General features: G+C 42.5%; 1 protein-coding gene across 1 annotated transcript in view; it reads left to right on the forward strand.

Annotated features, from left to right (window-relative positions):
* gabrb3 (gamma-aminobutyric acid type A receptor subunit beta3) overlaps positions 1–25,083 on the forward strand; it is a 68,734-nt gene that overhangs the window by 37,937 nt on the left and 5,714 nt on the right. The window contains exons 5-8 of the mRNA XM_069680540.1: positions 13,578–13,798; positions 15,940–16,022; positions 16,597–16,734; positions 20,136–20,288. Of these exons, the coding sequence (XP_069536641.1) occupies positions 13,578–13,798; positions 15,940–16,022; positions 16,597–16,734; positions 20,136–20,288 (595 nt within the window). The remainder of the gene's footprint in view (positions 1–13,577; positions 13,799–15,939; positions 16,023–16,596; positions 16,735–20,135; positions 20,289–25,083) is intronic.

Here is a 25,083-nt window from a genome sequence, read left to right on the forward strand (position 1 = left end):
GGAGCAGGCGCCCCATATACAGAGGCTACAGTCCTCGACGCACTGATCGCAGGTTCGACTCCCGGTCTGCCGATCATTTGGTGCATGTCGTCCCCAACTCTCTACTCCCCACATTTCCTGTCTCACCTCAGCTGTCCTATAAATAAAGCCAAAAAAAGAACAAAAAACAACAACTTTGGAGTGAAATCCGAACACAAAACTCCACTTACAATTTAGTCAGTCAAATTGAACATGGGGCTGCACGGTGCAGTGGTTAGCTGTCACAGCTAGAAAGTTCCTGGTTTAAATCCCGGTTGGGACGTAGTGGGCCTTTCTGTATGGATGTTCTCCCCGTGCATGCGTGGGTTCCATCCGGGTTCTCCAGCTTCCTCCCACAGCCCAAAGACATGCTCGTTAGGTTCATTGGTGACCCTAAAATTGAGTGTGAGTGTGAAAGGTTGTCTGTCTCTACGTGTCAGCCCTTTGATTGACTGGTGATCAGTCAAGGGTGTAACCCTGCCTTTCGCCCAGTGACAGCTGGGATAGGCTCCAGCCTCCTGCGACCCCGAGCGGTATAGATAATGGATGGATGAAACATTTTATTTGGCTTTTGAAAACAAAGGTTAAACTAATCGTCCCTTTTCGTCGGTTCAGCAGCTCAACAAACTCCTTTAACAGCCGACATGCGTCTCGTGGTTTTTCTGTAAGATGCACGTTTATCAGATTTATTCCAAGACTGCCTGCTGACAGTAAGATGTCATGTCATGTCAACTGAATAGCATTTAAAAGAAATCTTCTCACAGGATGAGTAATTATAGACGTCTGGATGTTAAGTTATCAGAGCAACAAGCTGTGTAAAACGTATCGATAGCCTGACTCACAGCCCACGACGAGCGCTGAAGAGATGCTGATTTTTACTGTTTTAATCGACCTCTGTGGATGATTCTGTCCTGGTAAACTCTGAGCTAACGGGAGCTGCAGCTCACCTCATAACAGATGAACACTGCAGGGTCATTTTGAGACTCTCTGTGCAGAGAGACGACTTTCAAAATAAAAGTCCCCTCAGTGTCTTCTCAGCTGATGACTTCAATCAAAGACTTTCTGGGGCAAACCATAAAACACATATTTATACATTCAGCCTGTGTTACACCTTCTGAGGAGATCCTTATGTCTGAAGTCCATTGAGAATAAATGTTAACTTTCCTTTAATCATCACGTCCTGTAAGTATTCTGTCAGACTTTATAAACCCCTTGGAATAAAATAATTGTCTTACCTACTGAAGGAATAATATTCTTTGTTAGCCAGCGTCTTTGTTTTAATACTGATCATCAATAATGAATAAGTCTAATAATCCATGCAACTGTTACTGTGGACAGAAGAAGAAAAATGTGACTCAATGTTTCTGAATGCAAACATTTCTTTCCGTCTCATTAACGCTGAAAATCTGTTTATTCAGTTAACTAAGTCTCAGCACTTAACGGAGCGGGCCTAAGTCCTGTGGTAGAGACCACGCCCGCTTTTAACTGATGCAGTCTGTGTAGCCAATGTGGATGAAAGCACTTGGCCTCCTCAGTGGTGATCAGATCAGACGGTCTGTGCTAATGGTTCTTGGCGTGCAGAAGGGACAGAGGAAATACAGCTCCTACTTATCGCTGGAGGAACTGGACGCAACCACAGAATAAACACTACAACGGGCACTTCAGCCAAACAATGATGCAAATGACAGGATTGAATTTAGTCAATGAGACATCACAGGAAGATACCAGATATCCAGAAATGTCCACACAACCCTGATAGAGGAGAAGACCACAAACACACAGGAAGCAGCAGGGTCATTGGACTTATAGATCAGAGTGTTCTGAGCAGCCAGTGGCACAAAACACTGCTGCAGTTTGTCTGCAGCTGTATCAAAGTACCGATCCAAAAGAATTACCATGGTTAACTTCTGGAGAAAGCTCCTCCTGTAAAACCTCTTTCACACGTGCACTGCAGCTCTGAAAGTGTCCTGACATTGTCCAGAAGGGCTGCGATGGGTGAACGCAGACGGCTGAATGTTTCACCCCCTCTTAATGTGGCCTTTTTCCTGCCAGCCTGCTAGGAGAGGGTCCGCAGGAAGTCGGGTTGAGCCGATGTGTAAATGCAGCAGGTAATAGTCAGGAACATTCACCGCGAGCGAGAGGGTGGAGGCCGTTTATATCATGCGACTGGTGCGAAACCGAAAGAGCGACACACAATAGATTAGAGACGAAGAGATTCTGGAGCGTCTGGCTGTGAGGGCCAATGGCCAAATTGTTTGTCAATTGCGGGGAACAGCAAGGGACTCGGTCGTGTTTGACCACATTACTACCACGACACCCCCCATGACACCCCCACGCCCATCCGCCCGACAGGGGAAATCTCTCATCGTGAAGCACATCAGTCTGGAAACTGTTCGGGCAGAGTGTCTTGAAGTTTTCAGGAGTTCGTGTGTGAAAGGGGTTTCAGTTGATATTTGCTGGTAAATATTTGCATCTGTTTTATTTATTGGCTATGAAGCTGTTGTAAGGCCACAGTTGCATCCACAAAAGGTATCTCATGACACTTCAAACAGTACAGGTCTAAACCGTACCCATCCATTTGTATGTGACGCGACTCTCTGTTTATACGGCTCTAGATACTTTGTTCGGGGAGTAGGCGGGGCTGCTCATCCGCTGTCCTCACCTACGTCCGCAGCGCGCACCTGCGGCCTCATAAGGACAGTCCTTGTAACCCACAAAAGAGCACGTTGACCTGATGCGGCCAGCCACATGCTAGGTTTTGACATTAGTCTTGTGAGAACATGAATCCACCGTGAGCAAACACTTGACAGAGAAAACACCTTGAGCAGAACCAGACTCACTGCTGAGCAGCGTCTGCCACGACAGAGACAATTATGTAGCATGTCATTTGCAATACCTGGCCCTTAGATGGGCTTTTTAATAATCAAAAGTTAGCAACAAAACACAAACACAACAATAAATATGTTCGTTTAGAAAATAAAACCCAGAACTTAACAAGAAAATACAAACAGAAAAATCCAAAATACAAAGTACGCTACAAAAAAACACCATGAAAATACTGGAAAATAACCTGTAAGAGACTTTTAGAGAAGCAAAGTAGGACAACACACGACTATGAAGCTCTAAAAATCGTGTAAAGTTAGGAAAGATGAGCAGGATGTGTTTTCCAGCACAGGTTTGATTGTTTGATGATTTACTGCACCGTGGCAGCGTCAGTCTCAATAACTCTAAAACCTTCACACTTGGCTTTTGTTATTGCCTTCTTCTTTGACATATAGCTCTAAATGGCTCTAAACACTTCAAACCTAAAGCCCTCTGAGATGTTCTCTGAAAAACAATAATAAATCTAAGCACTAGAGTATCACGTCACGAAGCCAGACTATCTAACAAGCTCAGCTTTCACGAGATTCAGGTGTAGTGAGAATCTACTGAGCGCAGGAGATGGAGTGTGTCTTCAAACTTTTTCTCTCTTTTCTACAGAAACTTCTCGTGATTTGGTAAAAATGTGATATTTCCAGATCAGCTGTCATTCCAGTTTGAAATCTGCAGCAAACGCTGGTGACAGCTGGGTGAGTGGCGTGTCTGGTGTCCAGTCAGACCAGTGAAGGCTCCGTATGAATGTCTGAGTGAGGATGACAACTTGTCAGTCAGCTATTGTGCAGCTTGAAGGGAAAAAACACCCGTCCCGGGCAAAAGCTGAGTCACACGATGCCACTCAGAGAGAGGCTGAAACTTTGAGAAATAAACCAAAGACGACTTAACCAACGAAGTTTGAGGCTTAACCTGAGGTGGAGGGAGGTTAGGTCGTAGAAATGCACATAAAGTCCACCTGGGTCGCGGTTGAGAGCAATTGGTAGGTCGAACAACACAGAACTTTTACCCAGAAGTCCATGATGTTTGTCCTTAACCTAACAAAACCTTCCTATTCAAGTTCACAGGTTGTAGAGCAGAAGAAACAGGTTATAAAGAGTACCTTGAGACGGCTGTTAGTTTCCTTGAAACAGGCGCACAATGGCTTCAAAAGGATGCAAAACGGGTACCTGAACACTAAAAGGTACACTGACACAGACACCAAAGGGTTCCCTAAAACAGCAGCTTAAAAATACCTGGAAACAGAAATGAAACAGTACACTGAAACAGATGCCAAAGGATAAATTGAACAGATGCTAAAGGGTACCTTGAAACAGACGTTAAAGGATAACTTGAAACAGAAGCTACAGGGTACCTTACTATAGCTGTCTAAGGGTACCTTGGAACAACTGCTAGAGGGTTCCTTCAAAGAGACACTACAAGGTACTCTGAAACAGCTGCCAAAGGGTACCTTGAAACAGCAGCTAAAGGGTAACAAAAAACAGAGGCTGAAGGGTACCTTAATAAAGCTGCTTAAGAGTACCTTGGAACAACTGATAAAGCTAACCTTAAAACAGATACGCTAAAGGGTACATGAAACAGATGCTGAAGGGTACCTTCTAACAGGTACCAAAGGGTACCTTGAATAAGCTGCTAAAGATTACCCTAAAGAACCACTAAAAGGAACCTTAAACACACAATTGAGGATTCCTTGAAACAGGAGCTAAAATGAAACGGGGGCCTGACAAAGCGTTGATTTTTGGGCCCTGACAGTCCTCCAGGCTGCGTCATCAGCCTCACTTTATTGTCTCTTGCTCACTTTAGAAACACCAGAGCTGCTGATGGATTGCTTGTAAAGTGCATGTGTGTCATGTGCGCACGTGTTACCGGTTTGTGTGTTATTTGCAGAAACTTATAATCTGTAAGTAGGATCAGAAACTACATTTTTTCAGCGTCAGTGGTTGTTGCTGGGAAACAGACCGATTAGATCTGCACTGCAGTGCGTGTCTTGTCTCTTTTCATGTACCTCAACGCGGTCCTGTTTGTAGTGTGGCTCACTTTCTGCACATGGAGTCCAGAGGAGCAAACTTGTGTCTCTCTGCATTTTCTGCAGTCCAGTTGCACCATGCCCAACATTACTCGCTGTTTTTGTGCTAAAAATCTGTCAATAAAATGTGTTTGCAGAAAGCACTTTATAAAGTAGCAGCACAAAAGGTAATCTTGGTGTTAAGATGTATCCCAGACCGAACTCAGTGGGGCCTTTTAAGAAAGAGCTGTGATCGGGGTTTATGCAGCAGAGTCTGATTCCCTGACACAGGCAGGTTGTAAAGCTGTGAGAAACGAGAGCAAAAGGAGAAAACTTGGATCGAGATCAAGTTCATCTCGCTGACTTTAGAAAGAGCTGGAAGCTTGTCAATGTGATGCACAGCTCTGTTCCACATGCCTCACATTGTGCAGGAAATAGGGAAAGGAGTGATATTACCAGATTTGAACTGTGCATCCTGCCACAGAGGTATGCATAATGAGCTGCAACCTGTAAAACATGTAAATGCAATGTTTCAATACCACGTTAGTGGCCAAAATCAGAGCAAGGCTGCTGTTTCCTTCCACTGCCACTTTTTACTATATGCTAAGATAGGCTAAGTGGCTAGCTTGTCTATTAACAGTTAAGAGAGTCGTCTTGTCTCACTTGCATAAAGAAAGCAAATAAGTGCGATTCATAAAATGTTGAAGTTTGAATTTAAAGAGTAATAGCAAGAAAGCCGAATGTTCTCATCCCAGGGTTCAAATATCAAATATCAAATACCAACGCTTTGTCAGGCTGCTATACAGATGCATAATGTACCCTTTAGCATGAGACGCGTCAGGCTTTCAGCTACCTCCACTGTAAACACATTCGCAGCAATATTAGACACTAGGAGCAACTGCTCCAACTGTCCAGTACATGGGAAGTCAGGATACACAGAAGAAAGAGCAACACTATCCATGTTAAGAGAGGGTTGACGTGGGTTGTTGGGTCAGACGCTTTTTACAAGGCAGCGGGGGGGTGGGGGGTGGGGTTGTGTTCAGCGTGAAACCAAAAGTAAACATGGACCGTAAACCGAACACAACTGCCACCGCTTCGAAATATTTACCCCAAAGAAAATACTAAACAGTGCCTGTATGTGTTAGAAATACAGAGGAGCGTGAATGCGTTAAATGCAGGATTTAGAGCTCTTTAGCTCAGATGTAAATCAACGTAAAGGTCTGTTCTGACTGTTGTAGTCGAGTCACCAGAACTCCAGTCCAGTCGAGTTCCTAGTGTTCAAGTCCAAGTCCGACTCCGAGTTAGCTAGTAGCTTAACGGTAACGTAATCAACAGTCCAAGGAACTTTAGGAACTTACTTACTTTTCTGGGTGCATTCTGGACAGACGTCTGTTAAAGTCTGACGTTGTCCCCGTCTTCTCCTCAATGCTTCTTTTACATATCGAACATGTTGCACTGCTCTTGCTGCATTTGCTGTAAAATCTTTCAAAGCGTAAGATTCGTGGCGCCTCTCTTTAGGCCTCCCGGCAGGAACTGTTGCTGTACAGGACGGGACGTGAACGCACATGCAGGTGAACACACGCGCCAGCCCGTGCTCGAAATTGAATAAATAGTTCGGGCCTTAGACAAAAACAATAAAACAGTCCTTTTCAATAAGTAAGTCTAAGTCCTCCTCTCCATCGTCAGAGTCCAAATGCAGTCAATGCTCGAGTCCAAGTCGAGCCCGGAAATTTAGGACTCGAGTCAGACTTGAGTCCGAGTCCTGGACTCGACAACACTGCTGTCGTCTACCACAGACCACAGCAGAGGTCCCTCTCTCTCCCTCATAGAAGTAGAGAGCATGTCGGTGTTGGAGTTGTGCTTTCAAACAGTCACATTCACACATTGTATTGGCCGGTTATAGCCTGTGTGGGCGAGCTGCGGAGCTTGTTGTCTAGGAAATGGGATTATTAATATATTTCTGACTTTCCTCGCTCCTCTCCTTTTATTTATAGCTCAGAAATTAAGACTTCACTGTGTCCTTTTCTAGTCTGTTGTTATTTTTAAACTTTACCACATGTTCACGTTATGCAAGTACACGCTAGGAACAAAGTACGATCTCTTAGGGGTCTCTCCTTTAGATATTACCCACTAGAGTTTATACACTTTGTAAAGAAGCACCTGTCTAGGCTCATAAAGGAGCTCACATTGTAAAGCAGATCCTTCTTAACACAGTTTTTCAGTGGCCTCAGTATTAGTCAGCTGGAAGACGGATCCATCATGTGCTAAAACACCCTCCATTCTGACACTTTGACATTATCCACCTTCTGCCTGCAGGGAGCGGTACCCCTAAAAAACTCAAACTACAGATGTTCTCTCAGATTTATATCGAAGGACTCAGGTAATAAGTCAGCCATATAACACATCAGATGGCCTCAGGCCACAGCTACTCACGAGAACGGAGAACTCAGCTAGAAATAGTCCTCTGTAGACAACATGCTGAGCTTTCTTCTGTGCTGGAACAATGCTGCATTTACTGTTATAAAATAGTGACCCTACAGGTATATAAACCCTCTGTGCAGCAGAATTCTGCTGCTTGTCACTCTAAAGGTGCTTTGAATAAAAAAAGCGCTCTAATTGAGTTGATAGACCTTATGTAGGTGAAGCTAATCGAGGCTGAACTTTTGATTGATGCAATAAGTTGCCTAAACTAAATGTTTAAATCATTGCAGGCTGTTTCAATGTTAATGATCACTGTAAAGCTGCCCGACAACATTCATAGTTCAACATCTGATCTAATGACAACGTGTATATCTGCAGTTTCCCTCTGAGCTTTATTCTTTCAGCTTTTTGTTTTGGTTTTATATTCCGCAACTTAATCGAACAAAGCACCTTGACGTCGTGCTGAAACCAACACTCACTTCCTGGTCGACAAAAAGCAGACGTAACCATACAGTCAATGTGAAATTGGCTAACTGCAATGTTTCAGTTGTCATTTTTAGCTGCAACTAGCTGCACAAGCGTCTTTGATCCACCCAACAGATAAACCTCACACTCAGGCTACCCAGTGAGCACCAACATCTGAGACCTAATTTTATCCACCTTTCAACCGGCTACATCGTGGTTACCACATCAACATTTTAACACATTTTGAGTTAATTTTAGCTTTGAAAGTTTGACGAAAGTGATGATTGTAGCGGCATTTCTCCTAAAATCATTTTGCAGCAGTGGTTCAATCCGGTCTACACAAAGACGTAATTTAAACACATTTTATTTCTCATACAAAAATCATAAACGCGGCGCTTTATGGAAGAAAGATGAGAATGTGCAGGTACTTTGACTCTGACTGTGAAAGCAGAACGACCCCTGGATGCTGACAGAGTTTAATACCTGAAAGGAAGACGAGTTTTAAGAGATCTCGGTGGCCGACGGTGATGAGTGTTGGACTTGAATGCAGCTCTTGTGAGATCGAGTCCATCTCCGTGTTTGCTGTAAGTTTTTCGTCGGTGACTGTGACTTATACATTATTTTAGCTGCTAAATATGAGATGCAAGATTTAAATCTGTGTGATGAATCTTGGTGAAATCTGGTCTACACATATAATAACATTTAATCCATGTCTTTTACATAGTGGGTGAAAAAACTTTCACTGTGTTTTAAACAGAAAAATGCTCCCTGAATAATTTAAATACAATATTCAGCTCCTAAACGTTGCCTTAATTAGCTAAACTAACTACCTGACCTGCTGTGATACTTTTGAACCACAAACACAGATTATGAAATCAAAGTGTTTCGACTAATGCTAATGTCGACTTAAACAAATAGAGCGTTAGCTAGCCAGCATCAGTGCTCAGCAGATAGTAACGTTAGCCTAGCTAACTCTGTCCTTCTTCACATGCTGAACAGAGAGCTGTCTTTGAGCATGTTGGCTCTTTGCAGTTGGAATCTGAAAAACCTGATCCTTTTGTTGTTACCCACACCACCAACTTTTCTTCTACTTGCCTCTTTTGTTTCCCATTAAACTGTACGTGTGAGTCGCAGGAGTTTTCTAGCCAGAAGCTAGTAACCAAACATTGTGATTCGTTCTATTTTCAGTATCATCACTCTCATTAACCTAATTTCCTGCAGCTGTAAATAGCCAACCGCTCTGCTAAACATGCTAAACACTGCCCTCAAGCACCAAACACGCAACAGCTAAAGTTAGCAACTAATGCTAGCTGGTGGAGCATTTAGCAGCAAATGAGCTTTAACCTGTCCTTGGACTAATGCAATCATTTAACCCATTTTATCTTTATGCCTGGCTGAATTGTGTAAATGTGAATGAGTTTATCGACTTTCCAGCACATTTACAGACCCCTGTTAAACGTGCTGAAGACCTCGGTTTTTAGAAATGAGTACCTTTTGTGGGTTTGGTCGTGCTTTGGCTTTGGTCATTGATATTTTGAGGAAGTATCTTATGATGATCAAACATAGCTTAATCCAAAGACGCACAACTGATAAATTAAAGGACAGATCCTTGACTGATTCTTTGTTTGTAGGTCATAGTTAAACCAAAGTGCTGTGTTTTAAACTTGACATGTGGCCTAAAATATTGCAAACTGCATCTATGTGAAAAGGTTGTGTGTTATTTTTGTTTGTTTTCAGTCCTATAACGCTGCTGTCAGGAATGAAGATCTGAACTAAGAGGATTTGTTTTCTTTCATGTGGCTCTGGAGAAAACTTGTGATTTCAGTGATCTAACAGTCCTCATCCCGCCACGCTGCAAAAATAGCTCACCTGAGACTTTGCTCTCATGCTTACAAACAGCGTGTTAGAAGGGGGTGAAAGAAATGAAATCATTTAATGAAAGCCTTTTCTTAAATGTGTGGGAGGACGCAAACTAGTAAACGCATGGTTTGTAAAACATATACAGTTTGAACTCCACTGGGAACACTTAGCTGTCTCATGGAGTGATGAAAAGCCCCCTCTTTTATGGGGCAAGCATCTCTGAGTGCTATTCCTGTATTCCCAGCAGACATCCTGGCGTTAGGTTGACGTAGACGATGTTTGACTGGCACACAGTAACCACGTCTGCGTATGAGACCGAACACTCAGCGAGCCGAAGACGACACGACAGGCTCGTCCTCCCACTGGGCCTCATTTAGTCACCGGTGCTGAGAACAAACCTCTTTCTGTCTCTCGTGTTCTACATATCTGACAACAAACAACTCTACCCTTTAGGGCGCAAAACTCAAATCATTTTAGGGATCTACAGTTATTTTAGCATTTTTTAAATGTGAAAAGTGATGCATAAAGGACGCTTACACCGCTTATAGTCTGCTGCTTTAAGAGAGATTAAAGTTGTGTTCAGACCAAAGGCTAGTTTTCAAATAGCACGATAACATACAGTCAATGCAGAGGCACAAGTGGACACCCGTTTGCACCATGCTAACGATGCAAATCATACAGTATGCCCCTAACTGAACCCCTTTTGACATACAACTACGTAGCAAACTGTAGCATACGGAGCACGGAAGCTGTAAGCGATGCTGCAGCACAGCGAGGGGGATGGGATATTTATTGCCAGTGCACAAAACTTTACAAAATAGAACCAAAGCGAGTATTTTTAGAACTTAATTAAACTCAAGTAACAAGTTAACAACATTTTGTTAAACCTATTCACTGACAAGGGCTACACGGTGGTGCAGTGGTTAACGCTGTCACCTCACAGCCATAAGCTAGTTCGAAATGCATGTTCTCCCTGTGCATGTGTGGGTTCCCTCAAAGTGACCCCAAATTGCCTGTAGGTGTGAATGTGAGCGTGAAAGGTTGTCTGTCTCTGTGTGTCATCCCTGTGACTGACTGGAGATCAGTCCAGGTGTAACCCCACCTCTCGCCCAATGACAGCTGGGATAGGCTCCAGCACCCCCGCGACCCTGAACAGGATAAGCGGTATAGATGACGGATGAATGAATGTTCACTGACACGGAGCAATTTAGGACATCTTCATTGACAAAAACTGAAATGTTCTCTGGTGTCCAGTCCAGTCATTAGTCAGCGTCATGGATTTTTCATCATTTGCATTTTAGTTATTTTAATCTTTCAATTTGCAGAACGCTTGTTAACAGTCTGCTAGCTAACAGGTCATCAAACCCAGCACTGTTTAGCCTCAAGTAGCTGGAAGCTAATCCAGATACAGTCCCTGGAGAATAGGGGAGGGACCAAATATGAATACGGCAATATATCGTCGTCCTGACTCGTGCAATACAATGATTAAATATCAATATTTTAATTTACAAATATACGGCACTCTAAACAGATTTCCCTGTGATTTTGACTCACCACATCACTACTTCATGACTCCTTGTGAAGGCTACTTATGACTGAGGGGAATGAGGGTAACGTGAACGGAAATTAACGAGCCGAAGAAGTTAAGCAGAATCGTGACATTATCGTTATCATGGGCCCCGTATCGTATCATTAGTTATCCTGCCATTCCCACCCCTGCTGGAGAAGGTAGTGTAACTTGACAAGCTGAGTACATCTCCTCATGATGTTATGAACCCAAACATGATGTTGTTTGGCTTCCAAATGTTTGAGGGTTGTGTTTAACCTTTGCAAATAAACACAAGAGATGCTGTGATCAAAGTCGCGCCGCTAACGCAGGTCAAAAAGCAGGCTCTTGCAAACATGAATTTGAAAGTAAAATATCAGATCAGCACCTCCTGTGTGCCTGCCAGAGGGTGTCTGTTTCTCTGTACACCAACTCAAGGTCCTCTGTGGAGAATCTGCTGAGGCCCGGAATAGATCCCTGTGGGACTCTGCAGGTTACACAGGGTACTGAGAGCAGGAGGACCTACTGTACTTTGTGTACAGTAAGGGTGATGTGTCATAGATTTGTTTGTGAGATGTTAAAGCAATGTTTAACTTCTGAGATGGGATTTAAAGATCTTTAAAGGACTGAAGTAGTTTTTGTCTAGACGTTGAGTGAGGGTTGTTAGATGGGCTTCAGAAGAGCTGTTGTGTAAAGCTTATTCAGTCAGCCCACACCTGCACTGTGAGTGGGACGGAGCGTAATGAGGGCGTCTTCTGTTCACTGGGGTAAAAGGCATCTCTAAAGAGGCTCAAAGAATAAAACACTGATGTCTTACTGTATCGCATTGATTACTACAGAACCTACACCAAGTCTGACTGCTTTAAAAAGTCTCTTTAGATGAAGATTAAAAAGAAATGTGGTTTATTTAATTTTTTAATCAGAAAATAACAACAAGATGAAAAGCCACAAAGTGTCAGTAAAAATAGGCACTTTTCGACATAGGGTGGATTTATTAATACTGATTGTTCGTACGCACACTGAATTATTCACAGGAATCAATATTGTATTATTTTATCCTGTCCATGCAATGCTCTCCATACACAAGACACGCCCAGCGTTTGTCAGCAGTGCACGATGCAGCTGCTGTTTTGCACCAAAGTGTGTCGTGTTTAATGACAGAATCAACAAAATAATTGCAAGCCTTTATTTTATAAACCTGCTCAGCAGTTTCCCAGGTGAGGACCCCCCAAAAATAATTAGTTCAGAGTGTAAAAATAAATACACTTATTGATTTTATATCCGAAGGAAATGTGGGCATTTTCAAACACTGTACTGTGAATATGGTTATGCACCAGAGGATTGAAATGTAGGCATTTTGTGCACAGCGCCAAGTTTTTGTTTATTTCCTGAGAAGTGCTTATTTATTAAAGAGGACATTAGTCAGCAGAACAAAGCGGAGCGAGCTGGTAAAGAGCTCCATTAGAGGCCGGAAAAGCTTTTGTGTTTGATGGATCCACTTGTGGAGCGAGCGGCGAATGAGCGCACGCTAAATTATTGAAACAGCCTCATGTCAATGCATGTATGGCTGCTAATCTATCTATCTATCTATCTATCTATCTATCTATCTATCTATCTGTCTGTCTATCTCTCTATAGCTGTCCCTATTTATATTTCCTCTCTCTCATGTATCTCTCTCTTTCTTTATAAACCGTTTTTTATACGTCTGTCTTTCAAATCATCTCCAACTCTCTTCCTATCTCTCCATCTCTATCTATCTCTTTATTGATTAATACATCCCTCTATCTATCTGCAAATGTCTTTATACTTTATCTAGATATCTATTTCTATGTTCTCTCTCTCTCTCCACATAACTATCTCTATCTACAAATGTCTACATCTTTATCTTGTGACCCCATTAATGACCTAAACTCTTCTTACAACTTTATATCTCCATCTATATCTATGTCTATCTGTACATATTCGTACTACATATCTCGCTCTCTCTATATATAATATCTATCTATATGTTCAGCTGTGTATCTCTCTTTAACCCGGCGTTGATGCTGTGCCTGCAGTAATGGAAATCTATAGTCTGAGGGCTGCTGCCAGTTTGTGCAGAGACCAGCTGAGGTTTCTTGGTGAGACTTAAATTAGGGTCAGGGGCAGACTGAAGAGAGTCACAGTTTCTTCTTTAACAGTTCTATAAATACATCACCTTTGTTAGAAATAATCTGTGTTGATATCTGGGCTGCAAACGGTTAACACTGAATTTGACAACTTTGTAATAAAGTCTGGCTTCAGTTTGGACAAAGTCGGTAACACTGGCACTTGTATCTAAGGTGTAGTATAACTGCATTTCTCTGACTTGTTGTGAAGTATAACCACATCACGCTGTTTCTCTCCCCTCAGGACTACACGTTGACCATGTACTTCCAGCAGTATTGGAGGGATAAGAGGCTGGCCTATGTAGGGATCCCTCTGAACCTGACCCTGGACAACAGAGTGGCAGACCAGCTCTGGGTCCCCGACACCTACTTCCTCAACGACAAGAAGTCCTTCGTTCACGGCGTCACTGTGAAGAACCGTATGATTCGACTCCACCCGGACGGCACTGTCCTCTACGGCCTCAGGTGAGCAGGGACCTTTATTTACCTGCTAAAGCTCTAAACCCACTGTGTGTTTACCTGTCTTGATTAAAAACTGTATAATTGTGCATTATCTGTCACCGTGAACAACTAATAAGTGACCATAAGTGATTCACAAAAGAGTGTTAAAAACAAACCAAGAGATTTTACTGTCCTTCAGTCCGGACGGAAGGTGTTTCACTGTTTATGGCAATAATAACTGGAAGCAATGTCACAAGAGTTCTTGTCGGAAACATGCTGAATATATTTATATGAAAGGCTCAATAAGTTAACTATAAATTAGACATCAACACTTCATTCATAATCATCCATTAAAAGTCTTGGAGCCTGCCCTTTAAACGTGCTTTTAATGTGAAAAACCAGGAATTCAGCATTTTGAGAAAGGTGGCTTAACATGAATTAGGAGCAGAAGAAGAAACAACCTGAAATCATCACTGTTTTTAGAAACCAACCTTTAGCCACCGTCCAGCTACTATCTGAATAATGGTTATTAGAAAAAAGACTCTTCTTGAAGACAGAGTGATTGCAGCTAAAAGCCTGTTTATGCTTACAAATTCATATCCTATCATGTGACCAGAAATAAACTCAGTCTAGATCTTTTGCTTCCCCTGCACACATAAATCTGATCCAATATGGAGCAGCAGGAATAACGCATGCATCGTATGGAAAGTGATGTATTTACGGACACAATTATTTCAGCCATACCTACAATAACCGACAGTTTTAAATATTGTACTTAAAAAAGAAGATCAAATTCTCGTTACCGTGGTGTTACATGTGACAATCATCTTGTCTTTCTCTTACACTGTAAACAACATCTACACTTGTTGTGTCACAGTGATGGAAACAAAGGAGTCATTTCATATTGTTGCATATCAGACAACCTGTGAGCTGTTACAGGTGTATACTGAATAACTGTGCAAATAATAATCCTGGAATTTAAACAATTTTAATATCTCATACGAGATGTGGACTTGAGACTTGGTGACTTGGACTCAAGTCGACTCAAGTCTCTGTTTTGATGACTTGCGACTTGACTTGACAAAAAAATAAATGACTTGAGACTCGACTTGAGGCATGATGACTCGGATGACTTGCGTGTGTTCATAAGTTTGAATGTTAGCTGTTAAATATAAAAAGATAAAATTCAATGTTGTCAAGTTTCTGTCCAACTATCAAGTATGTACGCAGCGCAAACTGGGAGTCATGATTGGACGACTCAAAAAGCTCCCCGGTTTGTGATTGTCATGATTGGACTCCTCGCTATGGCAACACGCAACATCAAAGCCCCCAAAGAGAAGCCTCATCAGTCGTACTCGTTACTACTCAATACGGTCTCAGAGCAGACCATCATCATGGCTGCGTCTGTGCCAAGATAATACAGATACAATTCACTGTCATACTTCTTCATCAGGTTATATAAATTGCCCAATAATATCATTATTAGACGGGCTACTAACACCTTGTCTTTTCTCTTTATAAAGACCGGATACTACAGGTAAGAGGGCTGGATCTTGGGTGGAAAAAAAGTGACTTGACTTGGAACTTGACTTGCCTTAACTAAGGACTCGACTTGACTTGACTTGTCCAAGAAAAAATGACTCGAGACTTACTTGGGACTTGAGCAAAGATGACTTGGTCACATCTCTGTCTCATACCAACAAAGATACCTCCTTTTTTTCTGGCTTTCATGCCATCACGTTGGATCCTCTGTGACACAGTGGAGCGTATGAAGAGACTAAATGTTGTATTTGTTTTGTTGAAGCCATTAAGGCTGATATTCTCTCATCTCACATCACATCGCTCGTCTCGTGTTTATTCGGAGTGGATGGATTCTTAATTTAACAATACAGATCTGAAAAGCCTGGAAGTGCCATTAGCAGTAATTGACAGAGACTCTGACTTCCAAACAGATAATATTGAATGTCAGTGCATGGTCATAATTTGTTCTAAATTAGATCTTGTCTCCTCAGACTGTAGGGGAGAACATCGCTATGAATTTGCTGTTGTATCTTCCTCTTTATGACACGGTGCTTTGACAGTGTGTCGTCACAAATGAGCCGCACCGTTTAAAACGAGGTCACCTGATTAACGTGCGCCTCTCCTCTGCTTTTGTTTTGCTCCAGAATCACGACGACAGCGGCCTGCATGATGGATCTGAGGAGGTACCCGCTGGACGAGCAGAACTGCACCCTGGAAATTGAGAGTTGTAAGTTTTAGCTCCACGTCTTGTACGCAGTAAAGAAATACAGCGGACAGCTGCACTTTTTCATCCCCTTTGAACAGCACCGTTATTCTCATAAAAAAGTTCTCACACTCTTCATCTCCTGGAGACAGAAACTGCACCGGCTGCTGAATTGCTTTCGATTTATGAAGCTGTCGTATTTCAATGAGATGGCCTGCTTGGTCCTCTCCAGTTAGAGCTGCTGTGTTCAAACAGGAATGCTTTCACTCTGTGATTTCCATATTTGAGTACAGTAATGATTAGTCAAACTGCATCAGTCTTGATGACATGTTTGGCAACCTGCGCTAAAGGTAATAAAGGTACCACGCATGTGCTGGAAGCATGTCTGCCTGCAGTGACACATCCACATGAGGATTTACGCCTCGTGTGATCAGCACTTTCAGCCGGCCGAGTCTGTGTCATTAATATGACTTACTGTAAAGCAGCTGTAGCCATTAGACCACCAGATCTCGTATAAGCAAATAAAACTCAGTTATTAAATGTAGTCCTCAGACGAACTGTGAAGAATGTAAGCGTGTTTTTGTGTCCGTGTTTGCAGACGGCTACACGACAGACGACATAGAGTTCTACTGGAAAGGAGGAGACACGGCTGTGACCGGGGTGACACGCATCGAGCTCCCACAGTTCTCCATAGTCGACTACAAGCTGGTTTCCAGGAACGTGGTCTTTTCCACAGGTGAGTTTACAATAATGCTGTTTGCTTGCTTTATAACTGACTGTCCGTCCCTCCAGGAAATGTTTAACCAATTGTAGCAACTTTTCTGCAAATCAACCATCCCATTCAACATCCTATTTCCTAACAATCATCCTGTTTTAATGCACGTATGAAGTCATTTATGCCACCAGACTCACTTTATATTATATATCTATTCAAAATACTGATCCTCTCGGTGTGCAATGTTGTATAAACATCAGAGGGCATCTTTGACTGTATCTTAATATGTTTAATATCGTCTCTCTTTCATGAGCTACGGTGATTCCAGAATAATTAATCGACTACTCGATGTCTTCTTGTCATCATTTATCCACGTTTACGTCCTGAAAACTGTTAGCCGCCCAATTAGCCACTTGTGTTGAGTTAACTGACCAATCAGAGACTGTGTCCTGGCTTTCCCTTAACCAGAGGCTCTGTTACTGATGTTTGTGTCAGTGCTGTTTTCAATTAGTCGTTGTACAGTGAGACAGTAACCCCTCAGTCTCTTATCAATTGTTTTATGCTGCCGCAGCAGCCGAACAGAGAAGACCAGCGTAAATGTAAAAATGTGTATTTTAATGCACATGTGCAGTGTGAAATGAGCATGACTATTGACTTTAGTGTCTTTGAGTTTTTACACATTTTATTTTGAGTCCTGACGAACAAAACGACTCACAGCTCGCTCAGCCAATAGATGTTCTTATTGGAGCGTTTGTCCCAGTCTCAAATCATCGCAACTTTTTAAAAAAGCTGCCACAAAATCAGGCACGTAAGGCCGCAACAATCACAGAAATTGATAAGGAAATCCTGAGGGGACAGACTAATATATCAGATACTCTCCTCCTTAAAATCTGACCCCATAAGTTAAGATACACTGCAGATCGTGGCTGCCACTCGCTGTGTCTCAATTCAGGGGCTGCATCCTTCGAAGGACGCGGTCTACAAAGGATGAGTCATTTCAAGCCTGCATAGAAGCTAAGGCCGAACTGAACAAGACAAGACTTCCTGTTTGCATCAGCAGCTGTTCCCGCCCTTACCCTAGCGTCACCAAATGGTGATGGTCGCCTAGCAACAGGTAGCTAGCGGGCTAACTAGCCATCATGACTAACGTTGTGTAACTTAACCTATTATTTTAAAGATAATTTAAAGTTTCACAGCCCCTTTCGTTATTTGTAACATTTGTATATTAAAACCAAAAACATTACATTTTAAAGTGTATTCCTCAGCTGCAAAAGAGTCTGCCATCTTGTTTGAATTGGCGCTCATTGAATCTCAGGATACGTTGGGCCACGAAGGATGCACCCGATGGATCCTTCGTGGTCCGGGTAAAGGAGGACGCATTTGTTGGCCGCGTGTGAAGGAGCCTTCAGATACGTCCTCTGAAGGTTGCAGCCCCTGGATTGGGACACAGCTATAATGTACATAATGATGTCAACAAACGTACATTGTGATGCTGAAAGAAGGAAGCCTAAGCTTTCTGCTGCTAAAGAACGAATACTCTGGCGACTGTTGTTTTTATTTTATATTAATTTAATAAGCTTAAACTCAGCTAATCGTCTTTTTAAAACTGAATTGCTTCAGTTTGATCACATTTAATTGACAGAAGCCAAACAACACAGCTAACGTCAGGATGTAACGTAGCCCTGCCAACTTTAAACAACTGATAAAAGAGAAAAACAGAATGAGACAAAACTCTTTAATTGTGTTTTTAATCCCTCATAGTAAAAAGCGAATTAATAAAAACAGTTTTCAGGGCCTCTTAAGTTTCACAATCACTAATTATCAGCAGCTTTCCTCTTTGTTGTCTTTGTTTTCCTGGAAGAATCCATTTACACACAACAAGATCCTTTTTCCGGGATGTGAATCATATCATGACCTCTCTCGTGGGTACACCAGAAGAGGGAATCATAGTGCGGAGACAATTATCCCTCTGGTTCATCAAGCTCTTGATAAAAGAATGGGGGTTGTTCTTACAGGAATATTATGTATGCATGAGGCAGAGCTCTGGCAGTATGAATTATTCTCTTATAATACAAAAACTCAGAGGCCCAAAACAGTGATAAATCCCACGGCTGCATTCATAGCGTGTAGGATGGAGATAATACTGATAAGGCTATTAGAGCACATTACTGTCAGGGTCAAAACGTGATGCTTATAGACTCTCATTATGCTTTTAACATCTCCGAGGGGCTTTTAGGACACAGGGAGGAAAGCAGGTGTGTGTTTGATCACTTAGTTAGCTTACAGTAGAAACCATAATGGGGCAGCGAGGTCGCTTAATGTTTGCAGAGATCTTTTTAGACTACAGTTGCTCAGGAACAGTCTCATGTTCAAGTTTAAAGAAACACAATCAACTGACAGTTGGCTTCATTTGTCAGCCAATGAGGTTGAAGCTTGCATGAGCCTGGTATCAGTAGGCTCGTTCGAGATGAGCGAGGCCTGCGCAGGATCGATCACCACCTTGCCAAGCACATTGCAGAGCGAGTCGTTTCCCATCATGCACGGAGTTGTGCAATCGGTGGAAACTGAGAGTGCCTCGCTCCTGTGAGACTTCCAAGCCTCGCACAGTCGGGTGTTCAGAGCAAGTCGGACAACATTCTCACTGTCATGCAGTGTGCTTGGCAAGGCGGCGATCGACTCTGCGCAGGACTCGCTCATCTCGAACGAGCCTAATGTTGTCCGACTTGCTCTGGTTTGAGTGAAGCGCCTATTGGCTGAAAAAAGCTTTGACACCACCCACAAGGAAGCGATGAGACTTCTGACTCATTCATCGTTACTCATTATACTTCATGAAGTGTCGGACGGACACCAAACGGTTTTATCAAAGCTCTGACATTCACAATGTAATGCTTTACTCATTCCTCATGAACGCTGTCTTAATAAACATAAATGCAACAACGTTTATATTGAAAATAACCAAAATCAAAATCCATGAATAAAATATAAGGAGAATTATTTGAAGAAGGACTTGGTATACAAACTCCTTTATCCAATTAAAATAGTAATAATAAGGAGAATAGTAATAACAACAACAACAACAACAAATGAAGCCTTCATTCACATTGTTTCACAGTGAGGTGTTGGTATTATAGATGCTTGACGAGGCGAGCAACAAAGAAGTGTCCGACTTCATGTCTGCAATCAGCTGCTCTCACCTGTTGTCGAGGCGAGCCGGCAGTCATCCCTAATCCTAGCTACGAGCTCTCAACAAACCGTTCCTTTAACAGAGAATATGTTTGTGTGTGTAAATAGAATTCATATTCTCTGCACTGTTCTTTTACAGATAATCTCAAGGCTAAGTTTCATGCCATTTGACACATGCTTGACTCGCTTGTTCCCCTTGAATTAAAGGGCTTTTTCCTCTGCACCGTCCCCTCCTGCAGGTGCCTACCCTCGACTGTCTCTGAGCTTCAAGCTGAAGCGAAACATCGGATACTTCATCCTGCAGACGTACATGCCCTCCATCCTCATCACCATCCTTTCCTGGGTGTCGTTCTGGATAAATTACGATGCCTCGGCTGCCAGGGTTGCATTAGGTATGATGTGTCCGTGCTGTAGATTGACCTCAGCTCTGTAGTCTCACCTTCAGTCTGATGTCTTTTGTGTTTCGTGGTTTCCGCCTGCAGGTTTGTAAACAGTGACTGTGATCAGTTCTACAGATAATTAATTAGGAATTAATGGTAATGTGGCCCCAGTTATATTTTCTATGAAAGAAGCAACACTCACAACAAACACATGATGTAGTGGTACACATTCAGGGGGGAATTCACTGAAGGATTGTGCAGCTTTTGCTCCCACAAAACCTGTGCAAATGACACCAAAGACTCCGCCTCCTTCTCCAAGCACACGCAGAGGGCTGAATGCACCCCAAAGCAACTCTCTTTCTTTATTATACAAATACCAGTCTCAGATCCCATCGGCTACACTCTGACAACGATATAGCCTCTGGGGACCCCTGTGAACATTTTAGCGATAAAGTGCTTCCTTTTCTGCATGCTGTGTCGTTTACAGAAAAAGAAACAGTTTTTCTTGCGATTGACTTTAATTAACGGCTCTTAAGTTTGCTGAAATTTCGACATCATGATGCAGATTAGTAAAAATGAAGCTTTATCAGGTCTGTCCTCAAGAGGAGAAGAAAAGTACTTTAAAATGCTTGTTTGTTGAACGGAGGTCGGATGGATCATTTCTGATGCATTCGAGAAAGTCGGGAAATCTGAGCGCTGAACGGCTTTCGTGACAAAGCGTCAAGGGATTTTATCTCAAGCAGAATTTTAGATCTAGAACAGATTGTTAGCTGTTAGCATGCAGATGTCTGTTTATAGAGATTAATAAGAAGCTAAATCGTTGTCAGATGATGCTGATGGGAGCCGGGATGTCATTACGGCAGATTACGTTCCGCCTCCTTTTGCTCTCACACACTGATGGCAGAGGCCTAAGTGCCAATCTCCAATCAGATCTATGCCCATTCATACTTGATGTCTATGTCACCGGGAGCAGTTTGGGGTTCAGTGTCTTGCCCAAGGACACTTCGACATGTGACTGTAGCAGTCGGGGATCAAACCACCAACCTTCCGATTGAGAGACGACCGACTCTACCACTGAGCCACAGCCGCCCCAAAAGTAAACACTCAGCGACACGGTATAAACACGTCCGCGTATATAGCAGCAGCATTAACCAGCACCGGGACGAGGTGCCACTGTTAACAGGAATACACTCACTTATAAGCCACCTCTGCCTCGATCATCCCGTCGCCATGATCTGTGACAGCAGCAGCGTTGTGTGCATGTTTACAGTTTACAGGCAGGTGACACACAGACTGCAGCACAGCGGTCAGGTCACTCTGTGCTCTGGTGAAAGGCTGCACGAATGTGACGTCAGAAGGACTTTTGTTGTAGAACACGAGAAACTTTTTGTTTTGCACCGAGCAACAAGAAAGTAGCAGCTTGACGTGTTTCACTTAATTTGCTTTACTACTGCTTGTCCTGTAATGTGACTATTACGCACATCGCAGTTGTTAAACGATAGATCATTCAACCCGACCAGCCAGCAGCGGACGTGGAGGTTAAAGATTCTGATGCAGCATTACACTCAAGTATCAGGCTGGTTTTATCTGTATGAAATACATACAAAGCACAGTTGTTTCCTCATGTACGACAATGTGAATGGATAAATATCACATTGAGATTTATCTGTTATCATGGCTGTTTGTTCCTCTCAGTCTGTGTGAGGCTGCTGCTCTGTGGTGAAACAGGAGACTGGCCCGGGATGACTCACTCTTTCCACTGAAACAAATATGAGGCTCACTCACTGCTGGAAAACACCCCACATCCCTAACTGCATTGATCCCTACTACTGAAGAATACTCCCCTTAATAAAAACCCTCACTCAGCATCAATGCTCACAAAGTACTGACTGTGTTAGAAAGAGCACCGTGCTGTGTGTAAAGATGGATGTAGTAAACTGTGAGGGGCCTGCTGAGCTGATAGATTTGGAAACACTTCTGTTGGGTCCGAACTGTTCGGGGGACGAGAGGGTTCATCTGCTGTAACAAGTCTACGACGAGAAGTGAGATATTTATGGACCACATTTAAAAACATCAAAAGTGCTTTACAGATAAAATCACATAAAAACAGACAGAAATATGAGGATATACGGGAATGAATAATCTTCATATAGTCATTACAAACAACTAATTTAGAGATAACAAATAGAAGCTGATGAAAATCACAATCCATCAATGAGACTTTTTTAAATCAAGGTAAATATAAAACAAAATGCTTCACACCTGAAATTAATTATAATTATTAAAACATTCAACTGCCAGTTAGAGTCGAGTAACTCAACAAAGGTGCCCTGATGAAGACCAAGTTAGTCGCAACACCTCGGCTATTTTAAAGTCTATGTTTGCCATGTGAAATTAAGGCATTTTAATTCTACTTAAATCCTACAGAGCGGCTTGGATGTGTAAGGACAATTGCATTTTACACTATTTAATTGAGTTAGTTCACCCATGCAGTGACGCCTTCACAAGATGAGTTAACCACAGCAACACCAGAGTATCTAAAGAGCACCTGTATGTGATTACAACAAAGACCCTTCTGCTCCTTTGTCTTCAGAGTCAATAAAAGCGGCATTCAATGAAAATAAGGAACAGAAACTAAGGAAGCCTAATCTGGAATCTCTCACTAACTTGGTATCACATATATACGAAGTAAAACAGACTCAAATATATACATAGACAGAAAGATAAGTAAAACCTCTATTAATGGGCAGACTGAAAATGTTAAATATAATAAATAGATAAATATTTAAAGCTCAATTAAAAGCCAGATTGGTGAATGGAATTGGTCATCGGATCTGAGGGGTCAGGAGGTGGAATAATGTCTGAGATGTAACCTGGTGAAAGTTCATGCAGTGCTTTAAAAACAAGTAAAAGAATATAGTAAGAGCGCTGTGTGAGCCCCTGTGTAATCAATGCAGTGACAGAACATTAACACCAACTGTTCTGTTCAAATTCAATCACCGTCTATGTGAAGATTGAATGTAGGTTTCCTGTCTGTCTGGTGATGTGAGTAAAATGACAGAAACTTCAATTAGAGGGAAAGGAGCAGCGAATCTCACTGTAGCTGTGAGCGGTGTAGAAGAGTGTATCCGGTACAGTTAGCAAAGCGTTGGTGCTGAATTATCATCAACACATTTTTGAAACAACGTTTCCTTAATGTCAGACAGAGAGAGAGAAAAACAAGCTTCTCATTCTTAACCATGAACCATCGACTTTGCCGACGTAAATGATAACTGTAGCTGGTAGTTTAAGCTAGTTAGCTATTTAAGCTAATGCTAGCTCTTATGTTAGCTTAAAATGCTCTCTCCAGCTTATTTTTAAATGTTTATACTATACTTGTTTTAAAATTATAATGTCAGTATCCTTATAAGTTGATAATCCATTGGAATAAAGACCTGGAAATAAAAAAAAAACTTGATTTATTGGATCACTACGTGGTAAATGTTCTTATATAGCACTTTTCTAGTCTTCCAACCAATGTCACAGTCACCCATTCACGCTCACATTCACACACTGATGGCAAAGGCCTGAGTGCCAATCTCAGTGCCAATTCAGTGTCTTGCCCAAGGACATATTGACATGTGACTGTAGCAGTCAGGGATCGAACCCCAAACCTTCCGATTGAGAGACGACCGGCTCCACCACTGAGCCACAGCTGCCCCTAAACTTCCCAAATTGTAATAAAGAAAGGGTTATAGCTGCTAACATAACCCTAAAGTCTGAAAGCATGCTCTACCAGCTTCATAAGCCCCTTTCACACATGCACTGCACACTGAACTTTCCAGCATTGTCCGGGTGGGCGGCATGTGTGAACGCAAATGGATCATTTTTCACCCCGACTTTATGCAGACTTTTTCCTGCAGCCTCCTGGTAAAGTGTCTATAAGAAGTCGGGGTGAGGAGATGTGTGAACGCAGCAAGTTATAGTCAGGAACATTCACGGGCGCGGTGATAACATTTATATCATGTGACCAGAAGAAAAGCAGAAAAGCGACACATAACAGGGTGATTTAGAAACATCTGAGGTTGAAGAAGAACGATCGCAACACGACAACAGCAAAGATGTCTGGAAACTGGGGAGATGATGGGATTCGGGAGCTTGTGGATGTGAGGGCCGACTCTGAAAATGTTAGACAGTTGCAGGGGAGCAGTAAGAGACTCGTCGGTATGACCAAATGACTACGCTGCTGCGCTACACTGTGACGTCGGCAGCAAACTTTTTCTGTCATGTGCTGCCCCTACCCCCCAATTGACATTGAAATGACATTTTTAAGAGTTGAAAGGGCAACTCCGGAAAATGTCAGGGGCAGACTGTCTTCTGCCAGGAGTGCATGTGTGAAAGGAGCTATAGAGCTACCCTGACATCAACCATATCCTTCGGCAAAGCCTTTGATTGGATCTGTCTTCTGGGCTGGGGTTTTGCAAACAGCCTAAAAGTTATAATCTAAACTCATTTCTCAGTCTGCTCCTGTGCTTTTTACAGCTATAATCCCAAAGACAACACTGAACTCTGCAGCACTGCACTGAAAATATCTCTGGGATTTGTTGAGTAACGCTCTCCTCTGAGCTCAGAGAGACTCGAGATTCTTGCTCTTGCCTTTGTTCTGCAGGAATCAATGCCATACACCCACAGTGCTCTTGACACCCACACACATACAGTACTGTACAGTGCAACATTTTTGGTGTAATTATATAAGCCTGAGTCGACAGAAATAGACACACAGTCCAGGATGGTGAGCGAAATCCAGGAGACGCACAGAAAACGGCAC

This window comes from Semicossyphus pulcher, unplaced genomic scaffold, assembly GCF_022749685.1.
Source record: "Semicossyphus pulcher isolate SPU_LCO1_2020_fin unplaced genomic scaffold, fSemPul1.0.p SCAF_4, whole genome shotgun sequence".
Taxonomy (NCBI): domain Eukaryota; kingdom Metazoa; phylum Chordata; class Actinopteri; order Labriformes; family Labridae; genus Semicossyphus; species Semicossyphus pulcher.